At 42.3% G+C, this 27,402-nt stretch overlaps 1 protein-coding gene and 1 long non-coding RNA gene across 4 annotated transcripts in view; one reads left to right on the top strand and one right to left on the bottom strand.

The window, feature by feature from the left end:
• The window catches only part of LOC140720484 (uncharacterized), a 736,320-nt gene extending 719,474 nt beyond the window's left edge, over nt 1–16,846 (top strand). The window contains exons 2-3 of the long non-coding RNA XR_012097195.1: nt 8,804–8,907; nt 16,750–16,846. This is a non-coding gene — a long non-coding RNA (uncharacterized lncRNA). The remainder of the gene's footprint in view (nt 1–8,803; nt 8,908–16,749) is intronic.
• Nucleotides 1–27,402, bottom strand: part of LOC140720435 (butyrophilin subfamily 3 member A3-like) — a 774,879-nt gene that overhangs the window by 720,576 nt on the left and 26,901 nt on the right. For all 3 annotated transcript variants that reach the window (XM_073035302.1, XM_073035297.1, XM_073035289.1), the window contains exon 4: nt 8,370–8,648. In XM_073035302.1, the coding sequence (XP_072891403.1) occupies nt 8,370–8,648 (279 nt within the window). The remainder of the gene's footprint in view (nt 1–8,369; nt 8,649–27,402) is intronic.

Below are 27,402 nucleotides of genomic sequence, written 5' to 3'. Positions count from 1 at the left end.
AGGTAAAGGTAACAGGTGTATGGAATATCAGTTTTCAAGAGATATTGAGGCCCTGGTTAAGAGAGGAAAGGAGCTGCATAGCAGGTATAGGAAGGAAAAAACATATGAAGTGCTTATGAAGGACAAAATGCAAGAAAACACTTACAAAATAAATCAGGAAGGCTAAAGGAAAGCATGAAGTTGCTCTAGCAAACAACGTGAAGGAGGTTTCTACAGATACGTTGTGTAAAACGACTGCTCGGCACAAAATTGGTCCTCTGGAAGATCAGAATGTTAGGTAATCCAAGTGTGGAAACAAAACACATGGGGGAAATCTTAAATTAATTCTTTGCATCTGTATTTACTCAGGAGATGGATGCAAAGTCTTTAGAAGTGAGGCAAAGCAGCATCAACTTCATGGACCATGTGCAGATTACAGAGGAGGAGGTGTTTGCTACCCTGACGCTAATCAGGGTGGATAAATACCTTGGGCCTTACGAGGTGTTCCCTCAGACCCTACAAGAGGTGTGCAGAAATTGCTGGGGTCCCAGCAGAGATATTTAAACCATCCTTTGCAAAAGGAGCGGTACCAGAGGATTGGAGAAAAGCTAAAGTTGTTCTGTTGTATAAAACAGGCTCTGAACATAAATAAGTAAATTATAGACCAGTGAGTCTGACATTAGTTGTGGGAAAGTTATTGGAAGATATTGTAAGGGACCGGATATATAAGTACAGTGCCTTTAAAAAGTATTCACACCCCCCAGAAGATTTTATATTTTATTGTTTTACAGCAATGAATCAGAGTTGATTTAATTTGACATTTTTGACACTGATCAACAGGAAAAGTCTTTTCTGTGTCAACTTGAAAGTAGATCACTACAAAATGTTCAAAGTTAATTACAAATATAAAACACAGAATAATTGATTGCGTAAGTATTCACCCCGTTTCATATGACACACCAAATCATCACTGGTGCAGCAGATTAACTTTAGAAGTTACATACAGTTGGCCTTCTTTATCCGTGAGGGATTGGTTCCGGGACCCCTCGCAAATACCAAAAATCGCAGATGCGCAAGTCCCTTATTCAACCTGTCGTAATACGGTGGACCTTAGGACCCAGCGGAAACCTAGACTTTATTTAACTTGTCTCAGTGCAGTGGACATTAGGACCCGGCAATGGGCTCTGAATCTGTAGTGTTTCTGTTCACGAAAATAATCACGATCACGATTGAAAATAAAGTGAAAATAATAAGCGATCAGAAAGAGGTGAAACGCCATCGGTCATTGGAAAAGCGTTAGGCTACGTCAGTCAACGATCGAAACAATTTTAAAGGATGAAGTGAGAAAAGCTCTGCCCCGATGAAAGCTACAATGATTACTGAGCAACACAGTGGTTTAATTATTGGGCTTTGGGGTTTTGATCCTCCACATCAACCCGGCACGGTGGAGAGCGCACCCGGGAGTGATCTGTTACTGGATCAAACTCGGGAACAGAAGTCGCGGAAACATACGTTTTAAGCGTTTTATATGCATGGAAAGGTAAAATATATACTATATACTAAGACAAACGTTTGACTAACCGACGCTAAATAATACCGGATGTACTTGTTCCGACTTACTTAGTAAGAGAACTTCTGATTTTTTTTTATCCCGATCCACGATAACTCGTGCACATCCTCCCGTATACTTTAAATCATTTCTAGATTACTTATAACACCTAATACAATGTAAATGCTATGTAAAATAGTTGTTATGCTGTATTGTTTAGGGAATAATTACAAGAAAAGAAGTCTGTACATGCTGGAACAACAAGTGCTGGAAGAGCACTTCCGGGTTTTCTCGATTCGCAGTTGGTTGAATTCGCGGATGCGGAATTCACAGATAAGGAGGGCGGACTGTAATTAGTTAAATGGAAATCTGTTTTTGGAGACCTGTGTGCAGTCAAGGTGTTCCGATGGACTGCAGTTAAAAATACACCCGTACCTGGGACCAACTGCTGGTGTCAGTATCCTGGCAAAAACTACACCATGAAGACAAATGAACACTCCAAGCAACTCTGCTAAAAGGTTTTTGAAAAGCTCAAGTCAGGAGATGGATTCAAAAAAATTTTCAAGTCACTGAATATCCCTTGGAGTCCAGTTAAGTCAATTATCATGAAATGGAAAGAATATGGCACAGCTGTAAATCAGCCGTCCTCAATGTTGCAAAAACAAAGGAGCTGGTTTTGGTCTACAGGAGGAATGGATACAGGCTGGCTCCTACTGACATCAATGGATCTGGGATTGCGAGGGTGAACAGCACATCTCCGAGGATCTCACGTGATCTGTACATTCCGGCTGTGTGGTGAAAAAAGCACAACAGCATATCTTTTTACCTCAGACGGTTGAAGAAGTTTGGTATGGGCCCCCAAATCCTAAGAATTTTCTACAGGGGCACAATTGAGAGCATCCTGACTGGCTGCATCACTGCCTGGTATGGGAACTGTACTTCCCTCAATCACAGGACTCTGCAGAGAGTGGTGCGGACAGCCCAGCACATCTGTAAATGTGAATTTCCCACTATTCAGGATATTTACAAAGACAGATGTGTAAAAAGAGTCTGAAGGATCTTCAGGGACCTGAATCACCCCAACACAAGCTGTTCCAGCTGCTACCATCCAGGAAACAGTACCGCTGCATAAAAGCCAGGAGCAACAGTCCCCAGGACAGCCTCTTCCACCTGGCTGTCAGACTGCTTAGTTCATGCTGATACAATTGTATTTCTATGATATATTGACTGTCCTGTTGTACATACTATTTATTATAAATTACTATAAATTGCACATTGCACATTCAGTCAGAGACATAACGTAAAGATTTCTAGTCCTCATGTATATGAAGAATGTAAGTAATAATATTAATTCAATTCAATTCAGTTCAAAACGTCAATGACCGTGCAAGAAGAGGATGAGTGAGGGACACCACCAAGATACCTATGACAACTCTGGAGGAGTTACAAGCTTCAGTGGCTGAGATGGAGACACTGTGCATACAACAACTGTTGCCCGGGTGCTTCACCAGTTGTAGCTTTAGGGGACAGCGGCAAATTGAAAGCCACTGTTGAAAAAAACTCACATGAAATCTCGTCTAGAGTTTGCCGGAAGGCAAGTGAGAGACCCTGAAGTCAGGTGGAAGAAAGTTCTATGGTCTGATGAAACCAAAATTGAGCTTTTTGGCCATGAGACTAAACACACCATCCCGACCGTGAAGCATGGTGGTGGCTGCATCATGCTGTGGGGATGCTTCACTGCAGCAGGCCCTGGAAGGCTTGTGAAGGTTGAGGGTAAAATGAATGCAGCAAAATACAAGGAAATCCTGGAAGAAAATCTGATGCAGTCTACAAGAGAACTGTGACTTGGGAGATTTGTTTTTCACTAAGACAATGACCCCGAGCATGAAGCCAAAGCTACTCAAGAATAGCTTAAAAATGTTAATGTCCTGAAGTGGCCAAGTCAGAGTCTAGACCGCAATTGGGTATTTGTGGCTGGACTTGAAAATGGCTGTTCACTCATAATTAGCATGCATTCTGACAGAGCTTGAGGAGTTTTGAAGGGGGAGAGTAATTGTGCAATCAGTTGTTTTGTAATAATTGAAATATATTTCGATTAATTTGTCAAAATTTGGCTTCACTTTACATGATTGTTGATTCTGTTGTTGATCAGTGTCGAAAAAGCCACTTATAGACTCTGTATTTGGATAGACATAGACCGATGAAGGATAGAATGGCTTCATGCGTGGTCAGGCATGTCTAACCAATCTTATTGAGTTGTTCAAGAAAAATTGATGAAGGCAAGGCAGTTGATGTTGTCCATGCGGACTTTAGTAAGGCATTTGACAAGGGCCCACATGGGAGGCTGGTCAGGAAGGTTCAGTCACTCGGCATTCAGGATGAGGTAGTAAATTGGATTAGACATTGGCTTTATGGGAGAAGCCAGAGAGTGGTAGTAGAGAGTTGTCTCTCTGACTGGAGGCCTGTGACTAGTGAGGTGCCACAGGATCAGTGCTGGGTCCTTTGCTGTTTGCCACCTACAGTTTATCAATGATCTAGATGATAATGTGATTAATTGGATCAGCAAATTTGCAGATAACACCTAGATTGGGAGTGTAGTGGACTGTGAGGAAGGCTTATCATGACTTGCAGGGGGATTTGATCACCTGGGGAAATCGGCTGAAAAATGGGAGAGGGAATTTATTGCAGAGAAGTACGTTTGGCGCTTCAGTAGGACCAACCGGGGTAGGTCTTACACAGTGAACGGAAGGGCACTGAGGAGTGTGACAGAACAAAGGGATCTGGGAATACAGGTACATAATTTGTTGAAAGTTGTGTCACAGGTAGATAGAGCCATGAAGAAAGCCTCTGCAAAATTGGCCTTCATGAATCAATGTATTGAGTACAGGAGATGAGATGTTACGTTGAAGATGTTTAAGGTGTTGGTGAGGCTTAATTTGGAATATTGTGTGCAACTTTGGACACCTACTTGCAGGAAAGATGTAAACATGGTTGAAAGAGTACAGAGAAAATTCACAAGAATCTGGAGGATTTGAATTACAAGGAAAGATGGAATAGGTGGGGACTGCATACTTCAAAACATAGAAGATTGAGATGAGATTTGACAGAGGTGTACAAAATTATGAGGGGTATAGATAAAGTAACTGCAGGTGGGCTTTTTCCAGAGATTGGGTGGGACTACAACCAAATGTCATGGGTTCAGGGTGAAAGGTGAGAAGTTAAAGGAGAACATGAGGGGAAACTTCTACATTCAGAGGGTTGTGAGATTTTGGAATGAGCTGCCAACACAAGCGGTGCATGCAATCACAATTTCAATGTTTAAGAAAAGTTTGGATAGGTACATGGATGGTAGGGATACTGTCCCAGTGCAGGTTGATGGGAGCAGGCAATTTAAATATTTTTAGCATGCACTAGATGGGCCAAATGACCTGCTTCTGTGCTGTACTTCTCTATGAGTCTATAATGTAGAGCAGCAAATTTGTAGACAGTTTGCAGACTGTTGCAGGAAACAAATGGTTGTGATAGTGGGTGACTTTAACTTTCCACATATTGACTGGGACTCCCATTCAGTAAACAGCTGGATGGGAAAACGTTTGTCAAATGTGCTCAAGAAAGTTTCCTTAATCACTACGTGGAAGTCCAGAAGAGAGAGTGTGTGACACTTGATCTGCTATTAGGGAATGGGACAGGACAGGTGACAGAAGTTTCTGCTGGGAAACATTTTGCATCTAGTGATCATAATGCCATTAGTCTCAAAGTAATGATGGAAAATGACAGGTCTGGTCCAAATTGGAGAAAGGCCAGTTTTGATGGTATCAAATACGATCTGGCAAGTGCACTTGCGATGGTGCACTTGTTAAGTGAGAGGCTTTCAAAAGGGAAGCTTTGAGAGCACAGAGATTGTATGTTCCTGTCAGAATGAGAGGCAGGGATAATAGGTTTAGACAGCATTATTTTTAAGATATTGTGGTCCTAATGAAGAAAAAGGAGGTACATCACAGGTATAGGCAGGCAGAAATAAATGAGGTACTCGAGGAGTGAAAGAAATGCAAGAAGAAAATCAGGAGGGCTGGAAGAAGACATGTGGAAGAACAGAGTGGTATCCATGCATGGAGCTGACAGAAATTTAGGAGATCTTAAATGGATTTTTGCATCAGTATTTACTCGAGAGAGAGAGAGAAACAGGATCTATTGATGTGAGGCTGTGCAGTAGTGAGTTAATGGACCTGATAAAGATTACAGAGGAGGAGGTGTTGCTGTCTTGAGGCAAATTAAGGTGGATAAATCACAGGATCTGACAAGATGTTCTCTCAGACCCTGTGGGAGGCTAATGCAGAAATTACAGGAACCCCAGCAGAGATATTTTAAACATCTTTAGCCACAGGTGAGGTGCCAGAGGATTGAAGGATAACTAATGTTGTTTTGCTGTTTAAGAATAAATCAGGAAATTATCGGCATATGAGCCTGACGTCAGTACTGGGAAGTTTTTGGGAAATGTTCTAAGGGACCAGATATAAAAGTATTTGGATAGTCAGTGACTGATTTGGGATAGCTAACATGGCTTTGTGTGTGATAAATTTGTCTAACCTATCTTACAGAGATTTTGAGGAAGTTACAAAGAAACTTGATGAAGGCAAGGCAGTGGATATTGTTTACAAGGCCTTTGAAAAGGTAGTGCATTGTAGTTTGGTGAAGAAGGTTCAGTCGCTTGGCTTTCAAGATTGCAAGAGACTTTGATTTCTTGTTTGAAGCCAGAGAGCATTGTAGATGGCTGCCTAGATGACTAGAGACCTGTGACTAGTGGTCTGCCGCAGGGCTCGATACTGGGTACTTTATTGTTTGTCATCCATATCAACAAACTGGATGATAATGTGGTAAACTACATCATCAAATTTAGGGATGGCATCAGGATTTGGGGTTACTGAACAGTTATGAAGATGATCAGAGCTTACAGCCGATCTGGAAGACCTGGAAAAATGGGATGAAAAATGGCAGATGCAGTTTAATACAGACAAGTGTGAGGTGTTGCACTTCAGTAGAACCAACCAGGGTTGGTCTTACACGGTGAGTGGTAGGGCACTGAGGAGTGTAGTAGAACAGAGGGATCTGGGAATACAGTCCATAATTCTTTGAAAGTGGTATTTCAAATAAAGAAAATTTTTTTTGAAAAGAAAAGGGTCATAAAGAAAACTTTTTGGCATATTGGCCTTCATACATCAATGTATTTAGTACAAGAGTGGGAAGTTTGGTAGAAATTGACTAAGATGTTTGTGCAGCCTAAGTTGAAGTATTGTGTCCGGTTTTGATCACCTACCTACGGGAAAGATATAAATCAGATTGAAAGAGTGCAGAGAATATTTACAAGGGATTTACTGAAATCTGAGCCCCTGTGTTATGGGGCAAAATTAAATTACTTATTCACTGGAATGTAGATTATCCACTTTGGTTGCAAGAACAGGAAAACAGATTATTATCTGAACGGTGGCCGATTAGGAAAAGGGGAGATGCAACGAGACCTGGGTGTCATTGTACACCAGTCATTGAAGGTGGGCATGCAGGTACAGCAGGCGGTGAAAAAGGCAAATGGTATGTTGGCATTCATAGCAAAAGGATTTGAGTACAGGAGCAGGGAGATTCTACTGCAGTTGTACAAGGCCTTGGTGAGACCGCACCTAGAATATTGTGTGCAGTTTTGGTCCCCTAATCTGAGGAAAGACATTCTTGCCATAGAGGGAGTACAGAGAAGGTTCACCAGATTGATTCCTGGGATGGCAGGACTTTCATATGAAGAAAGACTGACTAGGTTTATACTCACTGGAATTTAGAAGATTGAGGGGGGATCTTATTGAAACGTAAAACATTCTAAAGGGATTGGACAGGCTAGATGCAGGAAGATTGTTTCCGATGTTGGGGAAGTCCAGAACGAGGGGTCACAGTTTAAGGATAAAGGGGAAGCCTTTTAGGACCGAGATGAGGAAAAACTTCTTCACACAGAGAGTGGTGAATCTGTGGAATTCTCTGCCACAGGAAACAGTTGAGGCCAGTTCATTGGCTATATTTAAGAGGAAGTTAGATATGGCCCTTGTGGCTAAAGGGATCAGGGGGTATGGAGAGAAAGCAGGTCCAGGGTTCTGAGTTGGATGATCAGCCATGATCATACTGAATGGCGGTGCAGGTTTGAAGGGCCGAATGGCCTACTCCTGCACCTATTTTCTATGTTTCTATGTTTCTAGATGATTGAGGGGAGATTTCACAGAGGTATTCAAAATTATGTGGGTTTTCCCACACTGATCATTCAGTCAGGATTTCCACTCTGATTGTATTAGCCTGGGCCAACTTATAGAAGTTTTCAGTAGTAATCTGGATGATTATTTTTATAGATTTTCTTTAAATCGGACCATAGCTGCAACATCAACAGAACTTTCATCTTGGGCATAGCAATGTCAATAGTTCACGGGTAGGTCAATGAAGCAGATGTTAATGCTTCGGAAAATGTTTTGTAATGCCAATATTTTTGGAAATGTTCCAAGTTGTATCCACTCAGATGGAATTTATGTTTCATCTGAGTATCAAAGGATTGAAAATATCTGTGTTGATGTCCATCCTAAATGGACAAGTTGTGGATTCAATTGGCCTTTAATGGTGTGCCAGATTTAAAAGATGCACAGACAGCAAAATTGTCACTAACAGTGGACTGTGTTTAAATACAAGGGACAGTCTTCAACAGACATAAGATTTTGGCAAAGACATTATGGAGGCAAAGTATTCTTTGGTAGTTAGGGTTTCAGTAGAAATTAGATCACCGTTCTCCTTCACCGATCAAACATCATAATTTACAAACCTGATATTGTAATAATTGCCGTATGTTCTATTTTCAAATGTTCGCTCCTGATAATGCACTTCAGTTTGCCTGACGATTGTCTCGTTACTCCAACACTGCTCTCAACATTTACAAGACCCGAGTCTCTGTGGTACTTTGTCTCAACCTCTGTTAATGCATTTCCATCCCCACCGATCCACAGGATCTCTGGCTCAGGATACCATCCACTGGATTTACACACAAGCTGAATTCCCACTCCATGGTATCCCATCATCTGAATCCGAGGTTCACTCCCTGAACCTGTAGTTAAAGACAGATGGAGAAATAATAGTCATTAGGAAAAATGAAACATGAATCCATAAAGCATGTATTAAATCTGCTTGCAATCACCTTTATTGATTTCTAACCTTTCCTAGTTCATCAACTTGAGACATTAACTGTTTTTCTCTCCACAGATGCTGCCTGATGAAACACGTTAAATATTTGGAGGCTGAATTCAGACAGGAAGTTTCAGGAATATAAAGAACGCCAGAAAGAACACAAGCAAGGAATAAGGAGGGTAAAAAATGCACAAGAAATGCCATTGGCAATTACGATTAAAGAAAATACCAAGGCATTTTTTACATACATTAAAAGCAAAAGGGTAACAAAAGTTGTTTGCCGAGGATTAGATAACGGAAGATAGTGAAATCACTCTGTGAAATCCTACTGTGCCAGGACATTTTGAAATAAAGAAGAAGGTGGTTTTGAGTCTTTCAAAGAGAAGTAAAGCGGATAAATCTCCAGGGCCTGTGGGATCTATCGCCACAATAGGTCAACGTCAGATGCAATCTCAATGGCTTTTCACACGGCCTTAGACCACCTGGACAGTACAAACACCTATGTCACGATGCTGTTTATTGACTATACACAGCATTCAACACTATCATTCCCACAATCCTGACGGAGAAGTTACAGAACCTGGGCCTCTGTACCTCCCCCTTCAACTGGATCCTCAACTTCCTAACTGGAAGACCACAATCTGTGTGGATTAGTGATAATATCTCATTCTCGCTGACGATCACCACTGGTGTAAATCAGGGGTGTGTGCTTAGCCCACTGCTCTGCTGTCTCTATACCCATGACTGTGTGGCGAGCATAGCTCAAATACTGTCTGAAAATTTGCTGATGATACAACCATTGTTGGTAGAATCTCCGATGGAGATGAAAGGGCGTACAGGAGTGAGATATGTCAACTAGTGGAGTGGTGTCGCAGCAACAACCTTGCACTCAACGTCAGTAAGAAAAAAGAGCTGATTGTGGACCAGGAAGGGTAAGATGAAGGAACACATACCAATCCTCATAGAGGGATCAGAAATGTAGGGAGTGAGCAGTTTCAAGTTCCTGAGTGTCAAGATATCTAAGGATCTAACCTGGTCCCAACATATCGATGCAGTTATAAAGAAGGCAAGACAGCGACTATACATCATTAGGAGTTTGAAGAGATTTGGTATATCAACAAAAACACTCAAAAACTTCTGTAGATATACTGTGGAGAGCATTCTGACAGGCTGCATCACTGTCTGGTATGGGGGGTTACTGACAGGACTGAAAGAAGCTGCAGAAGATTGTAAATTTAGTTTATTCATGGCTCCATCTTGGGTACTAGTCCACAAAGTACCCAGGAAGGACATTTTCAAGGAGCGGTGTCTCAGAAAGGCAGCGTCCATTATTGAGGACCTCCAGCACACAGGACATGTCCTTTTCTCACTGTTCCCATCAGATAGGAGGTAGAGAAACCTGAAGACACACACTCAGCAATTCAGGAACAGCTTCTTTCTCCTCTGCCATCTGATTCCTAAATGGACATTGAATGCGTGAACACTACCTCACTTTTTTAATATACATTATTTGTTTTTTGCATGATTTTTAATCTATTCAATATATGTATTCTGTAATTGATTGATTTATTTTTCCCCTTCTTCTATATTGCATTGAACTGCTACTGCAAAGTTAATAAATTTCACGACACATGCCGATGATAATAAACCTAATTCTGATTTATACAAAGTTCAAAGTTACAAGTAAATTTTATTGTCAGAAGCCCTGAGATTCATTTTCCTTCAGGGATACTCAGCAAACCTACAGAATAGTAGCTGGAACAGGATCAATGGAAGATCCAGTGGAGTGCAGAAGGCAGCAAACTGTGCAAATGCAAAATCATATAAATAGCAATAAATAACGAGAACATGAAATAACACAAACAATCTTTAAAGAGAGATTGTGGGAACATCTCAATGGATGGGCAAGTGAGTGTAGTTATCCCCTTTTGTTCAAGAGTCTGATGGGTGAGGGCTCGTAACTGTTCTTGAACCTGGTGGTGTGAGTCCTGAGGTTCTTGTACCTTCTACCTGATGGCAGCAATGAGAAAAGAGCATGGCCTGGGCGATGAGGATCTCTGATGACGGATGCTGCTGTTATATGAAGGTGTTTCATGTAGATGCGCTCAATGGTTAGGAGGGCTTTACCCATGATACACTGTGCCAAATCCACTACCTTTTGCAGGATTTTCTGTTCAAAGGCATTGGTGTTCCCACATCAGGTCATGTTGCTGCCGGTCAATACATTTCCTGCCACACAACTATAGACTTCTGTTAAAATTTTTGATGTATTCTATTCAACATATGTAATTGATTTACTTGTTTATTTATTATTATGTTTTATTTTATTTTATTTTTTTCTCTCTCTGCTAGATTATGTATTGCATTGAACTGCTGCTGCTAAGTTAACAAATTTCACATCACATGCCGGTGATAATAAACCTGATTCTGATGTCACGCTGAATCTCTGCAGGCTCCTAAGGAAGTAAAGGCACTGCCATGCTTTCTTCACAAATACATTTGCTTGCTGGGTCCAGGACATGTCATCCAGAATAGTAACAATCCGGAATCTAAAGTTGCTAATCCCCTCACCTCAATACACCAATGATGACTGGCTCATGGACCTCTGTTTTCCCTCTTCTGAAGTCTACCATCAGTTCCTTGGTCTTGCTGGCATTGAGTGAGAGGTTGTTGTTATGACACCACTCAGCCTAATTTTCAATTTCCCTCCATATACTGATTCATCACCACCAGTAACTGAGAGAGGCAAGAGAGGAAATTTCTGGGATTTTCTGGGATTTCTGGCATTTTGACAAAACTCCCACGGAAGACAGAGGGTAATGGTGGAATGCTGGAGAATTGGAGATAGTGAATGTTGTTCCATAGTTCAAGAACGAATCCATGATTGCCGATGGATTTTACACCAGTGATGGAGAAACTACTGGAGAATATTCTCTGGGACTGGATTTGCTCGCATCTGGATGGCTTTGTGTGGAGTAGTTGTTATGTCTTGCAAACTTCATTGAGGTTTTTCAGGAGGTGAATAAGGTGATTTATAACGGGAGCAGTGGATGTTGACTACATGGGCTTCAGTAAGGAAACTGAACGGCTTCTCATGGTGGGTTGATCATGATGATTCAGGTTGAGGTGAATGTTGAGGGTGAGCGCCGGCTGCCTGTCTTTTAATCACTCGCTGCCAGAGAGGGAAAGGCCTGCTGCTGTGACTGGAGAGTGTTACCCAAGTTTTCTGTGTTTTGGATGTGGACTTGGACTAGAATTCTTTTTTCATTCCTATAGCTTTTTAATATTCTGTGTTTTTTGCATGATCTTGCTCTTTTTTTTTAGGGAGGGGGATTTTGGGGTTGATGTGCCTGTTCCCATTTTGTTCTTTATTGTGTGGGAGGAGGGATTTGGAGATTGATGTGCTTATTCTGTTCCTGTTTGCTTCTTTTGTGTGGGAGGGGGGGATTTGGGGTTTGAAGATCATGTCACCTTTCTTTTCTTTCATGGCTTCATGGCTAATTGGAGAAGAAGAATTTCAGAGTGTGAACTTTGATAGTAAATGAACCTTGGAACATTCTGAGATGCACAGGATCCATGGGGAATTGTACACACAGTATATATACAACATATAAATGACTGAGACAAAGTTGCAGATAGGTGAGTTGGAAACTTTGCAGACAATGCAAATATTGGTTGAATTAAATTGTGGGTAGTGAAGTAAGTTGTCAAAGGATAGAGTAGGACACAGATCATTTGGAGATCTGAGCAGACAAATGGCAAATAGAGTTTCATCTGAACAAGTGAGGTGTTGCACTTTGGAAGGTCAAGTGCAAGTGGAAAGGATATAGTTATTGGCATTGATGTACAGTGGAATTTTGGGTCCAAGTCCAATCTTCCTGATAGTGGCAATGCTAATAGATTGTGTGGCAAAAAAAGGTGTGTATGAAATGCCTGCCTTCATCACTAGGGGCATACAGTACAGGAGTCAGGAAGTCATGATGCAGCTCTATTAAACTTAGTAAGATCTGTACTTGATTCTGGCTGGGTGGCTAAGAGTGGGTGGAGGAAATTTGTCCTTGCAAAGTTATAATTTGCTTAGATTCTTTTTCTTAAAACAGCTCATTCCAGCAGTTGGTCAGATTTACTGCTGGAAGCTCTTCAAACTTTATTTCATATTCAAAGCATTGGTCTACATGTCTTCTGCTTATGGGTCCCTGCGCATAGAGGTGTTGAGGGGAATGAGCGGGTTGATTGTTTGGCCAAAAAAGCTGTTAAAAGTTCATCTGTGGATACAGACCTTCCACTGAACAAATCAGAATCTCAGGGGTTGGTGAGGTTACAAATTAGAGGATTATGGCAAGACATGGGATAATGGGCATAAGTTATGATTACAGAATACACAAAACTGTTGGATTGATGGGAGAAGGGGGTAAAACAAGAAGGGAAGGAATTATATTGACTTGACTTAGAATTGGGCATACTATGCTTAATTCTTCCTTGTATCTTGTTGGAAAACATCACTCTGGGATGTGTAGGTTTTATCATTATGAAAGAGTAGAACACAACTTCTCCCCGAAGTTGTAGGGGAGAAGAAAGAAAAGGATAATAAATTTGAATGCATTGCTAGGGATGAAAAGAGAGGAGGAGGTGGAGAGTATCTTAAATGTATCTATTTTAATGCTAGGAGCATTGTAAGAAAGGTGGATGAGCTTAAAGTGTGGATTGATACCTGGAATTATGATGTTGTAGCTATTAGTGAAACATGGTTGTAGGAAGGGTGTGATTGGCAACTAAATATTCCTGGATTTAGTTGCTTCAGGTGTGATAGAGTAGGAGGGGCCAGAGGAGGAGGTGTTGCATTGCTTGTCCGAGAAAATCTTATGGCGGTGCTTTGGAAGGATAGATTACAGAGCTCCTCTAGGGAGTCTATTTGGGTGGAATTGAGGAATGGGAAAGGTGTAGTAACACTGATAGGAGTGTATTATAGGCCACCTAATGGGGAGCGTGAGTTGGAAGAGCAAATGTGTAAGGAGATAGCAGATATTTGTAGTAAACACAAGGTGGTGATTGTGGGAGATTTTAATTTTCCTCACATAGATTGGGAAGCTCATTCTGTAAAAGGGCTGGATGGTTTAGAGTTTGTGAAATGTGTGCAGGATAGTTTTTTGCAACAATACATAGAAGTACCGACTAGAGATGGGGCAGTGTTGGATCTCCTGTTAGGGAATGCGATAGGTCAGCTGACAGATGTATGTGTTGGGGAGCACTTCGGGTCCAGTGATCACAATAGCATTCGCTTCAATATAATTATGGAGAAGGACAGGACTGGACCTAGAGTTGAGATTTTTGATTGGAGAAAGGCTAACTTTGAGGAGATGCACAGGGATTTAGAGAGAGTGGATTGGGTCAAGTTGTTTTATGGGAAGGATGTAATAGAGAAATGGAGGTCATTTAAGGGTGAAATTATGAGGGTACAGAATCTTTATGTTCCTGTTCGGTTGAAAGGAAAGGTTAAAGGTTTGAAAGCACCATGGTTTTCAAGGGATATTAGAAACTTGGTTCGAAAAAAGAGGGATGTCTACAATAGATATAGGCAGCATGGAGTAAAGGAATTGCTCGAGGAATATAAAGAATGTAAAAGGAAACTTAAGAAAGAGATTAGAAAAGCTAAAAGAAGTTACGAGTTTGGTTTGGCAAATAAGGTGGAAGTAAATCTGAAAGGCTTCTACAGTTATATTAAAAGCAAGAGGATAGTGAGGGATAAAATTGGTCCCTTAGAGAATCAGGGTGGTCAGCTATGTGTGGAGCCGAGGGAGATGGGAGAGATTTTGAATGATTTCTTCTCTTCGGTATTCACTAAGGAGAAGGATATTGAATGGTGTAAGGTGTGGGAAACAAGTAAGGAAGTTATGGAACCTATGACAATTAAAGAGGTGGAAGTACTGGCGCTTTTAAGAAATTTAAAAGTGGATAAATCTCCGGGTCCTGACCGGATATTCCCCAGGACCTTGAGGGAAGTTTGTGTAGAGATAGCAGGAGCTCTGACGGAGATCTTTCAGATGTCATTAGAAACGGGGATTGTGCCGGAGGATTGGCGTATTGCTCATGTGGTTCCATTGTTTAAAAAGGGTTCTAGAAGTAAGCCTGGCAATTATAGACCTGTCAGTTTGACATCAGTGGTGGGTAAATTAATGGAAAGTATTCTTAGAGATAGTATTTATAATTATCTGGATAGACAGGATCTGATTAGGAGTAGCCAGCATGGATTTGTGCGTGGAAGGTCATGTTTGACAAACCTTATTGAATTTTTTGAAGTAGTTACGAGGAATGTTGACGAGGGTAAGGCAGTGGATGTAGTCTATATGGACTTCAGCAAGGCCTTTGACAAAGTTCCACATGGAAGGTTAGTTACGAAGGTTCAGTCGTTAGGTATTAATGCTGGAGTAATAAAATGGATTCAACAGTGGCTAGATGGGAGATGCCAGAGAGTAGTGGTGGATAATTGTTTATCGGGATGGAGGCCGGTGACTAGCGGGGTGCCACAGGGATCTGTTTTGGGCCCAATGTTGTTTGTAATATACATAAATGATCTGGATGATGGGGTGGTAAATTGGATTAGTAAGTATACCTAAGGTAGGAGGTGTTGTGGATAATGAGGTGGGTTTTCAAAGCTTGCAGGGAGATTTATGCCGGTTAGAAGAATGGGCTGAACGTTGGCAGATGGAGTTTAATGCTGAGAAGTGTGAGGTTCTACATTTTGGCAGGAATAATCCAAATAGAACATACAGGGTAAATGGTAGGGCATTGAGGAATGCAGTGGAACAGAGAGATCTAGGAATAACAGTGCATAGTTCCCTGAAGGTGGAGTCTCATGTAGATTGGGTGGTGAAGAAGGCTTTTGGAACGCTGGCCTTTATAAATCAGAGCATTGAGTACAGAAGTTGGGATGTAATGTTAAAATTGTACAAGGCATTGGTAAGGCCAAATTTGGAATATTGTGTACAGTTCTGGTCACCGAATTATAGGAAAGATATCAATAAATTAGAGAGAGTGCAGAGACGATTTACTAGGATGTTACCTGGGTTTCAGCACTTAAGTTACAGAGAAAGGTTGAACAAGTTAGGTCTCTATTCATTGGAGCATAGAAGGTTGAGGGGGGATTTGATCGAGGTATTTAAAATGTTGAGAGGGATAGATAGAGTTGACGTGAATAGGCTGTTTCCATTGAGAGTAGGGGAGATTCAAACGAGAGGACATGATTTGAGAGTTAGGGGGCAAAAGTTTAAGGGAAACATGAGGGGGTATTTCTTTACTCAGAGAATGATAGCTGTGTGGAATGAGCTTCCTGTAGAAGTAGTAGAGGCCAGTTCAGTTGTGTCATTTAAGGTAAAATTGGATAGGTATATGGACAGGAAAGGAGTGGAGGGTTATGGGCTGAGTGCGGGTAGGTGGGACTAGGTGAGATTAAGAGTTCGGCACGGACTAGGAGGGCCAGAATGGCCTGTTTTCCGTGCTGTGATTGTTATATGGTTATATATGGTTATATTGTTTTACAATGTGAAGATTGAAAGAAAGCAAATGCAGGCTGCACGACTAGCTTTGGTTTTTGAAATTTTTCATTTTTCTAAACTTTACTAAGTAATGGAATTGAATTGAATTTAATTCACAATATTGTCTTTCATTATTTACAAACAATAGGGCTCTTTGGGATAATTTAGTTTTCATTTCATAAACAACTAGCAGGGGTTTTATTTCCCAACTCTCTACAACACACTCCAGTCCAGTCAGTGGTGGGAATGCACTTTTAAGTTGGACTGCCTACTGCCATTAAAAGGAGGAGGAGGATGACGAGGAGGACGGAGGAGGAGGAGGTCGAGGATGGAGGAGGAAGAGGACGAGGACGGAGGAGGACAAGGATGAGGATGGAGGAGGACGAGGAGGATGAGGAGGAAGAGGAGGTGCTGGTGGTAGTCTGTAAAACTTTGTCTCAGCAGTACTTGTAATTTGATGTGCAATTCTGCCTGTCCCATTACAGGAAGGATACGGTGTCTTTGGAGAGGATGTGGAAGAGGTGTACCAGGATGCTGCCTGGATTAGAAGGTTTGAGCTACAAGGAGAAGAGAGCGATATGTCAAGGACATGGCCTAGAAGACTAGCGTGCCTTCAGGGTGCTGGAATTTTGTGGCTCAGCAGCCTGCTGGATCCCCTGCAGTTTGCCTACCGGGCAAATAGGTCAGTAGACGATGCAGTCAACCTGGGACTGCACTATATCTTGCAACATCTGCATCGTCCTGGGACCTATGCTCGGATGCTGTTTGTGGATTTCAGTTCGGCGTTTAACACCATCGTTCCTCATACCCTCTGCTCCAAATTGTCTCACCTCAATGTGCCACCTGACCTCTGCGATTGGATTTACAGCTTCCTGACCAACAGAAGTCAGCAGGTAAGGATGGGACAGGTCACCTCGGATATTCGAATCATCAACACCGGCGCCCCCCAGTGGTGTGTCCTCTCTCCACTGCTGTTCTCCCTCTACACCAATGACTGCACCTCCTCCAACCCCTATGTGAAGCTTTTGAAGTTTGCAGACGACACCACCATCATTGGACTCATCCAGAACAGTGATGAGTCTGCATATCGACAGCAGGTGGACCAACTGGCGCTCTGGTGCAGTCAGAACAATCTGGAGCTGAACACGCTCAAGACAAAGGAGATGATAGTGGATTTCAGGAGATATCCCCCCGTTATGTCCCCCCTCACAGTCCTCGGCAGCCCTGTGTCCACCGTGGAGAACTTCAGGTTCCTGGGAACCACCATCTCTCAGGATCTGAAGTGGGAGCAGAACATCAGCTCCATCCTGAAGAAGGCCCAGCAGCGGATGTATTTCCTGCGGCTCTTGAGGAAATACGGTCTGCCTCAGGAATTGCTGCTGCAGTTCTACACTGCAGTCATTGAGTCTGTCCTGTGCACCTCCATCATTGTGTGGTTTGGAGCCACCACCAAGCAGGATAGAACCAGACTACAGCGCACAGTGAGGACTGCCGAGCGCATCATTGGAGCCTCCCTGCCCTCTATTGTGGACCTGTACTATTCCAGGTTGAAGAAGAGGGCGGGGAACATCATAAAGGACTCCTCCCATCCTGCGCACAGACTGTTTGATCTGCTTCCGTCTGGTAGGCGCTTCAGATCCCTCCAGACTAAGACTAATAGGCACTGGAGAAGTTTTTTCCCTACTGCGGTCACTTTGCTGAACAGTTAACTGCCGGTTAACTGTCGGCTAACTATTACTTGGATTGCACTACCTGTAAGTATAATCTATATTTTCATTTATATTTATCATTATTATTGTTATGAGCAGAGAGACAACATCTGCCAGAAGTAAATTCCTTGTATGTGCACAGGTACTTGGCGATTAAAGTCTGATTCTGATTCTGATTCTGATTCTGATAAGATCTGTACTTGATTCTGGCTGTGTGGCCGAGAGTGGGTGGAGGAAATTTGTCCTTGCAAAGTTATAATTTGCTTAGATTCTTTTTCTTAAAACAGCTCATTCTAGCAGTAGGTCAGAGTTACTGCTGGAAGCTCTTCAAACTTTATTTCATATTCAAAGCATTGGTCTACATGTCTTCTGCTTATGGGTCCCTGCGCATAGAGGTGTTGAGGGGAATGAGCGGGTTGATTGTTTGGCCAAAAAAGCTGTTAAAAGTTCACCTGTGGATATCGACCTTACACTTAGCAAATCAGAATCTCAGGGGTTGGTGGGATTACGAATAGAGGATTATGGCAAGACATGGGATAATGGGCATAAGTTATGATTACAGAATACACAAAACTGTTGGATTGATGGGAGAAGGGGGTGAAACAAGAAGGGAAGGAATTATATTGACTTGACTTAGAATTGGGCATACTATGCTTAATTCTTCCTTGTATCTTGCTGGAAAACATCACTCTGGGATGTGTAGGCTTTATCACTATGAAAGAGTAGAACATATTCTTTTACAATGTGAAGATTGAAAGAAAGCAAATGCAGGCTGCATGACTAGCTTTGGTTTTTGAAATTTTTCATTTTTCTAAACTTTACTAAGTAATGGAATTGAATTTAATTCACAATATTGTCTTTCATTATTTACAAACAGTAGTGCTCTTTGGGGTAATTTAGTTTTCATTTGATAAAGAACTAAGGGGTTTTATTTCCCAACTTCCTATTCCACACTCCAGTCCAGTCGGTGGTGGGAATGCACCTTTAAGTTGGACTGCCAACTGCCATTAAAAGGAGGATGAGGTCGAGTATGGAGGAGGTGGTGGTGCTAGTCTGTAAAACTTTGTCTCAGCAGTACTTGGAATTTGATGTGCTATTCTGCCTGCCCCATTACAGGAAGGATTTGGTGTCTTTGGAGAGGATGTGGAAGAGGTGTACCAGGATGCTGCCTGGATTAGAAGGTATGAGCTACAAGGAGAGAAGAGCGATATGCCAAGGACACGGCCTAGAAGACTAGCGCGCCTTCAGGGTGTCAGATCTTTGAGGCTCTGGAGGTGGGCGGACTCGAAGTTAGTGCTGCCGCCTGGTGCGTTGTGGGAGATGGAAGATCGAAAGCAGTGAGCTGGCTGCTGGCTGTGTGTGACCAGAGACCCGAGTTTTTTGGGCACAGAGCTCAAAAAAAGTGACAAAACAGACTTTTAACACCATAAATCGGCGAGTTGCTGTGTAATATCTCCCCTCTCACTGTGAAACAGGGACACCTCTTTTTTCCCTTATTAGAGAGAGGGAGAACCTGTGGTATGTCGAATACCGGGTGAACGAGTAGTCTTCGGGGTACTGCAAGTCTGTGTCTTTATTGTCACTTTGCTACACACTTGAGTGCTCGGTGGGGTTGCCGATGCTTTTTTGCTGGTGGGGGAGGGGGGATGGTCGTTGATTTGCTGCCGATTGTGCATGGGAGGGGGGATCTGAGGGGGCTTAGGGGTTCTAACATTTAACTGTTATTCGTTCTTTGGGGCACTTCTCTGTTTTTGTGGTTGTTTGCGAAGAAAATGAATTTCATGCTGTATATTGCATACATTTCTTTGACATTAAACGTATCTATTGACGGGGTAAGAAAGTATGAACTATAACGAGAGGTTAGACAAACTTGGATTGCTTTCTTTGGAGTATCATAGGCTGGAGGGATGCCTAACAGAGGTTTAAAATGTTATGAGAGGCATAGATAAGGAAGGCAGTCAGAATCTTGTCCTCTCAGTAGAAACGTCAAATAGTGAGAGGAAAAAGATTACAGAGATATGCAGGACATTTTTTTTAACAGAGAGCAGCATCTGACAGAAACAGGCTGCTGGGGATAGTGTTGTCAGCAGTTATAACAGTGGCATCCAAGAGACTTTCAGACAGACATATGAATGTACAGGGAATGAAGGGATGTGGATCATGTACAGGTGGAAGGGATTAGCTTAATTCCACATAGACACTGAGAGTAAAAAATCTCATTCCTAGTCTGTACTATTCCATGTTTTCAAAAGCATTGATGTACAGAGCAATCTTATGGTGCAAGTTCACAGCACCCTGCAAGTGGCAACACAGGTAAATAGGGTGATAAAGGTGGCTTGGAGCTCTCTCCTCCCAGCTGGAAATCTCAAGTACTAGAGGACATGGGATGAGGGTGAAGGAGGAAATTGTCTGGAATGTGTCACAAGGTAACTGAGAGGAGTGGGTACAAACAAAATGTCTAAAATATATTCAGACAGGAGAAAGAACAAGCAGGGAATGGGGAATATGAATCACATGCAATTACATGGGATTAGTTGTATTAGGCATTTTGGTTGCCACTGATATTGTTGGCCAAAGAGCCTGTTCTGTGCGGTACTGTTCTGTTATCTGATGGAAACCTCTGTACCTGCCCTGTGAAGCCAGTTGGGACATTAGTTGAACAGACAAGTTCAATCACTGTTTTCTAAACTGCAAGGGAAAAAGTAACTAAATTATCTGATCTTTCATGCTGTGATAACTCTCACAGTTATTAATCTGGTAAGCCTACCAAACCTTTGGACAGACTACACTGTGAGTATATCTTGTTTTAGATAATGAGAACAAAGCTCTGCACAGCATTCTCAGTACAGCCTCACCCGAAACGTCGACTGTACTTTTTCCCATAGATGCTGCCTGGCCTGCCCTCCTCCAGCACTTTGTGTGTGTTGCTTGGATTTCCAGTATCTGCAGATTTTCTCGTTTGTGATTTGGTCCTCTTACCTCAGAGTCTTGTTTCACTGTCAATTATTCTCATTTTCCAGGGACCATGGCCCAACCTGATCAATCTTTCCTCAGAAGACAAGCCCTTCATCCCAACAATCAACCAAATTCCCTGAGCTCCCTCCTCAGTGTGTGTCTCTAGTCAGCCTGTTCACAGACTGTGCACTAAAACTTCCTGGATACATCTAACAAATTCACTCATCTAATCCTCTTGCACTAGGTCAATCAATGTTAAGCAATTAAAGTTCCCATGACAACAACCCTGTTATATTTCAACCGTTTGAAAATCTGCCTCCCGATCTGTTCCCCAGTGTCTTTGTTGCTTTTTGAGGGTCTATCGAATGCTCCGAATAGAGGGATTGCTCCCTTCCTGTTTCAAACCTCCCCCCTCACTGACTCAGTAGACAATCCCTCCATGACACCCTCCCTCTCTGCAGCTGTGATACTCTCCCTAATTAGTGATGCCACTCCCCCACCTCATTTACCACCCCCGCCCCTTTTGAAATATCGAAACACTGGAACATCCAGCAACCATTCTTGCCCTCGTGACAGCCAAGTCTCTGCCTCTGTGATGGCCACACCATTGTAGTTCCATGTACTGACCCATGCTCGAAGCTCATCAGTCTTGTTATTTCTTCAGTGGTTTGAACGGGGCGCGACTGTGCAAGCGCGTGGAGGTCGGCCAGTGAGAACGGCGAGAAGTGTTTAAAAACGAGACAGATTTATACAGCGGGTGTTGGAGAAGCGGGCATCAGAGTAGGAAAGCTTTGGCTCAATGGGGCTGCAGCGATAAAGGGTTATCTGTAGAGTACAGACAGGGAGCACATGTGTGAGGCTGGTTTTCTGTGCTCAGTGTCAGATGTGGGAGGTCCTGGCCACATCTGCACCAGGTGTGTCGAGCTGCACTTCCTTAGGGATTGTGTTAGGGAACTGAAGATGCAGCTCGATGACCTTCGTCTGGTCAGGGAGAGTGAGGAGGTGATAGAGAGGAGCTATAGGCAGGTAGTCACTCCGGGGCCTGGGGAAACAGATAGCTGGGTAACAGTCAGGAGAGGGAAGGGCAAGAAGCAGATGCTAGAGAGTACCCCTGTGGCTGTACCCCTTAACAATAAATACTCCTGCTTGAGTACTGTTGGGGGAGACAGCCTACCTGGGGGAAACAACAGTGGCCGTGCCTCTGGCACAGAGTCCGGCCCTGTGTCTCAGGAGGGTAGGGAAAGGAAGAGGATGCAGCAGTGATAGAGGACTCTATAGTTCGGGGGTCAGACAGACGATTCTCTGGACACAGGAAAGATATGCGGATTCTAGTTTTCCTCCCAGGTGCCAGGATCCCGAATGTTTCTGATCATGTCCACGATATCCTTAAGTTGGAATGAGAACATCCAGAGGTCGTAGTACACATTGGTACCAACGACATAGGTAGGAAAAGGGAGGTGGTTCTGAAAACAGACTACAGGGAGTTAGGAAGGAAGTTGAGAAGCCGGACCTCAAAGGCAGTAATCTCGGAATTACTGCCTGTGCCACGTGACAGTGAGTACAGGAATAGAGTGAGGTGGAGGATGAGGTGGAGGATAAATGAATGGCTGAGGGATTGGAGCAGGGGACAGGGATTCAGGGTTCTGGATCATTGGGACCTCTTTTGGGGCAGGTGTGACCTGTACAAAAAGGATGGGTTACACTCGAATCCCAGAGGGACCAATATCCTGGTGGGGAGGTTTGCGAAGGCTACTGGGGAGAGTTTAAACTAGAATTGCTGGGGGTGGGAACCGAACTGAAGTGACGGAGGAAAGGGAAGTTAGCTGACAAATAGAGAAAGCTTGGAGTCAGTGTGCAAGGGAGGATAGGCATGTGATAGAGAAGGGACGCATTCGGACTGATGGTTTGAGATGTGTCTATTTTAATGCGAGGTGTATTATGAACAAAGCAGATGAGCTTAGAGCGTGGATCAGCACTTGGAGCTATGATGTTGTGGCCATAATAGAGACTTGGATGCTGCAGTGGCAGGAAAGCTACTTCAAGTGCCAGGTTTTAGATGTTTCAGAAAGGACAGAGAGGGAGGCAAAAGAGATGGAGGCTTGGCACTGCTGATCAGGGATAGTGTCACGGCTGCAGAAAAGGAGGAAGTCATGGAGGGGTTGTCTATGGAGTCTCTGTGGGTGGAATTTAGGAATAGGAAGGGGTCAATAACTCTACAGGATGAGTTTTACAGACCACCCAATAGTAACAGGGACATCGAGGAGCAGATAGGGAGACAGATTCTGCAAAGGTGTAATAACAACAGGGTTGTTGTGATGGGAGATTTTAATTTCCCAAATATTGATTGGCATCTCCCTAGAGCGAGGGGTTTAGATGGGGTAGAGTTTGTTAGGTGTGTTCAGGAAAGTTTCTTGACACAACATGTAGATAAGCTGACGAGAGGAGAGGCTGTATTTGATCTGGTATTGGGAAATGAACCTGGTCAGGTGTCAGATCTCAGTGGGAGAGCATTTTGAAGATAGTGATCACAATTCTATCTCTTTTCCCATAGCATCAGAGAGGGATAGGAACAGACGAGTTAGCGAAACGGTTAATTGGAGTAAGGGGAAATATAAGGCTATCAGACAGGAACTTGGAAGCATAAATTGGAAACAGATGTACTTAGGGAAACATTCAGAAGAAATGTGGCAAATATTCAGGGGATATTTGCGTGGAGTTCTGCGTAGGTACATCCCAATGAGATGGAAAGGATGGTAAGGTACAGGAACCGTGGTGTACGAAACGCTCAAAAAACTAGGTAATGTTAGAGATCTAGAAGATTATAAGGCCAGGAGGAAGGAGCGTAAGAATGAAATTAGGAGAGCCAGAAGGGGCCATGAGAAGGCCTTGGCGGGCAGGATTAAGGAAAACCCCAAGGCATTCTACAAGTCTGTGAAGAGCAAGAGGATAAGATGTGAGTGAATAGGACCTATCAAATGTGACAGCAGAAAAGTATGTATGGAACTGGAGGAGATAACAGAGGTACTTAATGAATATTTTGCTTCAGTATTCACTACGGAAAAGGATTTTGGCGAAAGGCTGTTGTAAATCTAGTCAAGAAGGAAAGAAGAGCTTATGAAAGGTTCAAAAAACTATTTCTTATACTGCGTGCATTCAGATATAACCATCAGTCTTGTATTCATAATCCTTTTCAATTTCGACTTCTGTTACACTGCAACTCATCGCACTGACTGAAATTTTGCCCTATTATCTGTCTGCTCTTTCTGAAATTTTATTACAAATGCCTTTGTTTGTATAGCAACTGCACCATCCTCAGCCCTAATCCCCTATCACTACTGTACTCATCCTCTACCCCCTCCCCTTCTGAGTCCCAGAACCAGACTCAGCACCAGAGCCCTGCTCACTGTGTCATTCCCCTTACACCACTCAGAGTGGTATACTAGTTATTGAGGGGAATGGCCACAGGGTTACTCTGCACTGTCTGTCTACTCCCTTTCCCTCTCCTGACAGTCACCTCCCTACCTGCCTCCTGGAACTTTGAGCAGCCTCCATCACAGAGGTCGAAGCCTGGAAAGGGGTCGTTCACTCAGGTTCACCGAATGAGTAGAAGAGACAGTGACTCGTGGCAGTTTGGAGCTTTGAGCAGCACAGTGCCCAATCAGTGGGATTGATTGACAGAAAGAAACTAAAGTAAGGCAGCGGAAAGTGGAGCAGCCATTGTTGGAATGACCGTCGGTGGAGTGGACGGAGAGAGAATTGGGATTTTCTCTCAATTGAGAATTGAGAATTGCTTCAGCTCTTCTTTGCTTCACTGAGGAGAGGCTTGAGTGAGAGAAAGCAAAAAGCTGCAGGTATTATTTCCCCACAGTTTGTTGTTGTTTTTCCTTCTTTATATTTGTTCAGATAGAAAATCAGGGATGCCAGGCAGGATAGGTGAATGTTCCTCTTACAGGATGTGGAAAGACAGGGAGACCTGCAGTGTCCCTGACGACTACAACTATGAGAAGTGCATGCAGCCGTTGATTCTAACACTCCGTGTTAAAATGTTGGAGCTGCAACTGGATAAACTCTGGATCATTTGAGAGACTGAGGGGGTGATAGATAGGATAATTAGAGAGGTAGTTACAACCAAGATGTAGGGCACAGGGTGATAGTCAAGAAGGGGAAAGGGGTTAAACAGCCTGTATAAGTGTAGACCTAGGGGACTCCATTTTGCAGCGCATGGAGTGAGACGCATTTTACAGCGGCTCCACTTTTTTAAATGTTGTACATCCCACTGACAGATTCCTTTCAAGTCTGATGATTTATTACTTTTGTTGAAGGATTTATGATTTAATTATGATGGCCGGAAGTCGATCTGGTATTGAATTGAGAAGCGGCAAGACTTTTCCCGAAACTGAACAAACTGAGCAAATAAAGAAACTGGAGGAACCTGTTACTTTAGCAGGAATACTCTCTTCAATACAAGATATGAAGTTTGAATTTGGATCACTCAATACTAAGACTAATAATCTGATGGATAACAACTGGAAGCTTGAAAAATCTATTTTTAATATCCAAGAATCTTTGAAGAATTTGGACTTTCAGTTTCAGACGCTCAAGCAAGCTACACATCGAATCAAGAACGAACACGAACGATTCAGGCAAATTATTAAAGATCAAGAAGTGAAGATGTCTTCGATGGAAAAGAAAATTAATGAAATTACCTCGGAACCATCCAAAATGAAGAGAAAAATGATTGACTTAGACAGTAGAGCTCATCGGAGGAATTTGCGTATACTGGGTCTGCCTGAAAATACTGAAGCTGGTGACCTGTTAAAGTTCTTCTCAGATATGCTGTACTCACTTTTTAGTGAGACCCTTGAAGCAAGCCCTTTACTCGATAGAGCCCACAGAATTCCAGGATTTCCATGTTCATCTGAATTACACCCTCGGCCAATCGTACTTTGTTTGCGTTATTATACAACCAAAGAAGCCATACTTCGAGAGGCCAGAAGAAAGCGAAAGTTCATCTTTAAATCAACAGAAATTCGTATAATTGAAGATTTTCCCCCTGAGATTTTTGCCGACAGAAGGAAATACTGAGAAGTCATGAGTGAAATGTATAAGAAAAATCTCCATCCATCCCTTCGGTACCCAGCGTGGCTGATAATCTTTCCTGCTGATTCTCAGCCACGGAGGATCTACTCCCCTGATGAGGGCTGGCAGTGTATTAAAAATCTCGAAGCTAAGCCGAATGTAACCTGAATAGGTAACTCTGATGTATGAGATGTTTATAGATGCTCTGAGCAAAGTCTATTCTACACTTTTTGGAAGTCCATATGGGACTTGGCTGATTTAATTTTTCTCTTTATTTGTTAATAATTAGTATATATTCATAATTGCTTTGTAAGGGACTTTTACAGTATTATATTATAAAGGTCCGTATCGGACCTGGCTTGAATTATTTTTTCTATTCTTTTGTTTGTCTCAATATTAATATAGTTTTAGGTTTGAAATATATATATATATATATTCATCTAATTTTCTGTATGACTTGTAAGTTTTTTTTGAAAGAAAGAACTTTGGTTTTAATTTTATTTGCTTGGATTCACTTTTCTCTGAATACGTGATTAATATAATTTAGATGAATTTAAGATGGCTGTCGCCAGTTACGTTTTTATTATATATAACATTGCAATATTTGAAATTAGTTTGTCTTTTTTATTACGGCTAAATTGTGGGGGATGAATATTTCAATTTTAATATGCGTAGCTGCAAAATGGAGGACAGGGTCAAGGGTTATTAGTTAGCATGCGATCAGCCTATCAGTTGCTGTTTTTTGGGCTTTGCAGGTTGGGGGGGGCTATTAGAATAGGTTTCCTTTCTCGATTGGGCTGTTTTTTTGATAGACATTTTCTCTCAAACATCTCACTCCTGCTCGTCATAGCTGTTCCTTTTGGTTAAATGTGTGTCTGTGCATTAGTTTTCTTTATAAAATATAGAATTAAATCTTAAACATGGATGTTAATAAAATTAATATAATCTCTCAGAATCTGAATGGTGTGGATCATCCTATTAAGCGTAAAAAGATTTTTAAGAAATTAAAAACACAATGCAGATAGTATTTTTGTGCAAGAAAATCATGCACGGAGACAAGATGAAGACCATTTTTTTAAATTTTGGAAAGGCCCTTTATATCATTCTTCGTTGACTAGTAATGTTAGAGGGGTATCTATTTTTGTTAACTCTAAAATCCCTTTTGTACATTTTAATACTATTACTGATTCGATTGGAAGATATTTAACTGTTACTGGTTTATTATGTGATCAAAAGGTAGCTTTGGTGTGTGTATACACACCTAATTTAGATAGTCCTGAATTTTTTAAGAAGCTTTTTTCTGAGCTACCGAATCTGAATGAATATAAGCTGATTATGAGCGGTGACCTTAATTGCTGTCTGAATCCGGCGATCGACAGGCCATCAACCAATCCGTTGC

The sequence above is a fragment of the Hemitrygon akajei genome, chromosome 2 (genome assembly GCF_048418815.1).
Source record: "Hemitrygon akajei chromosome 2, sHemAka1.3, whole genome shotgun sequence".
NCBI lineage: Eukaryota > Metazoa > Chordata > Chondrichthyes > Myliobatiformes > Dasyatidae > Hemitrygon > Hemitrygon akajei.
This window is presented reverse-complemented; position numbering and strand designations above follow the sequence as displayed.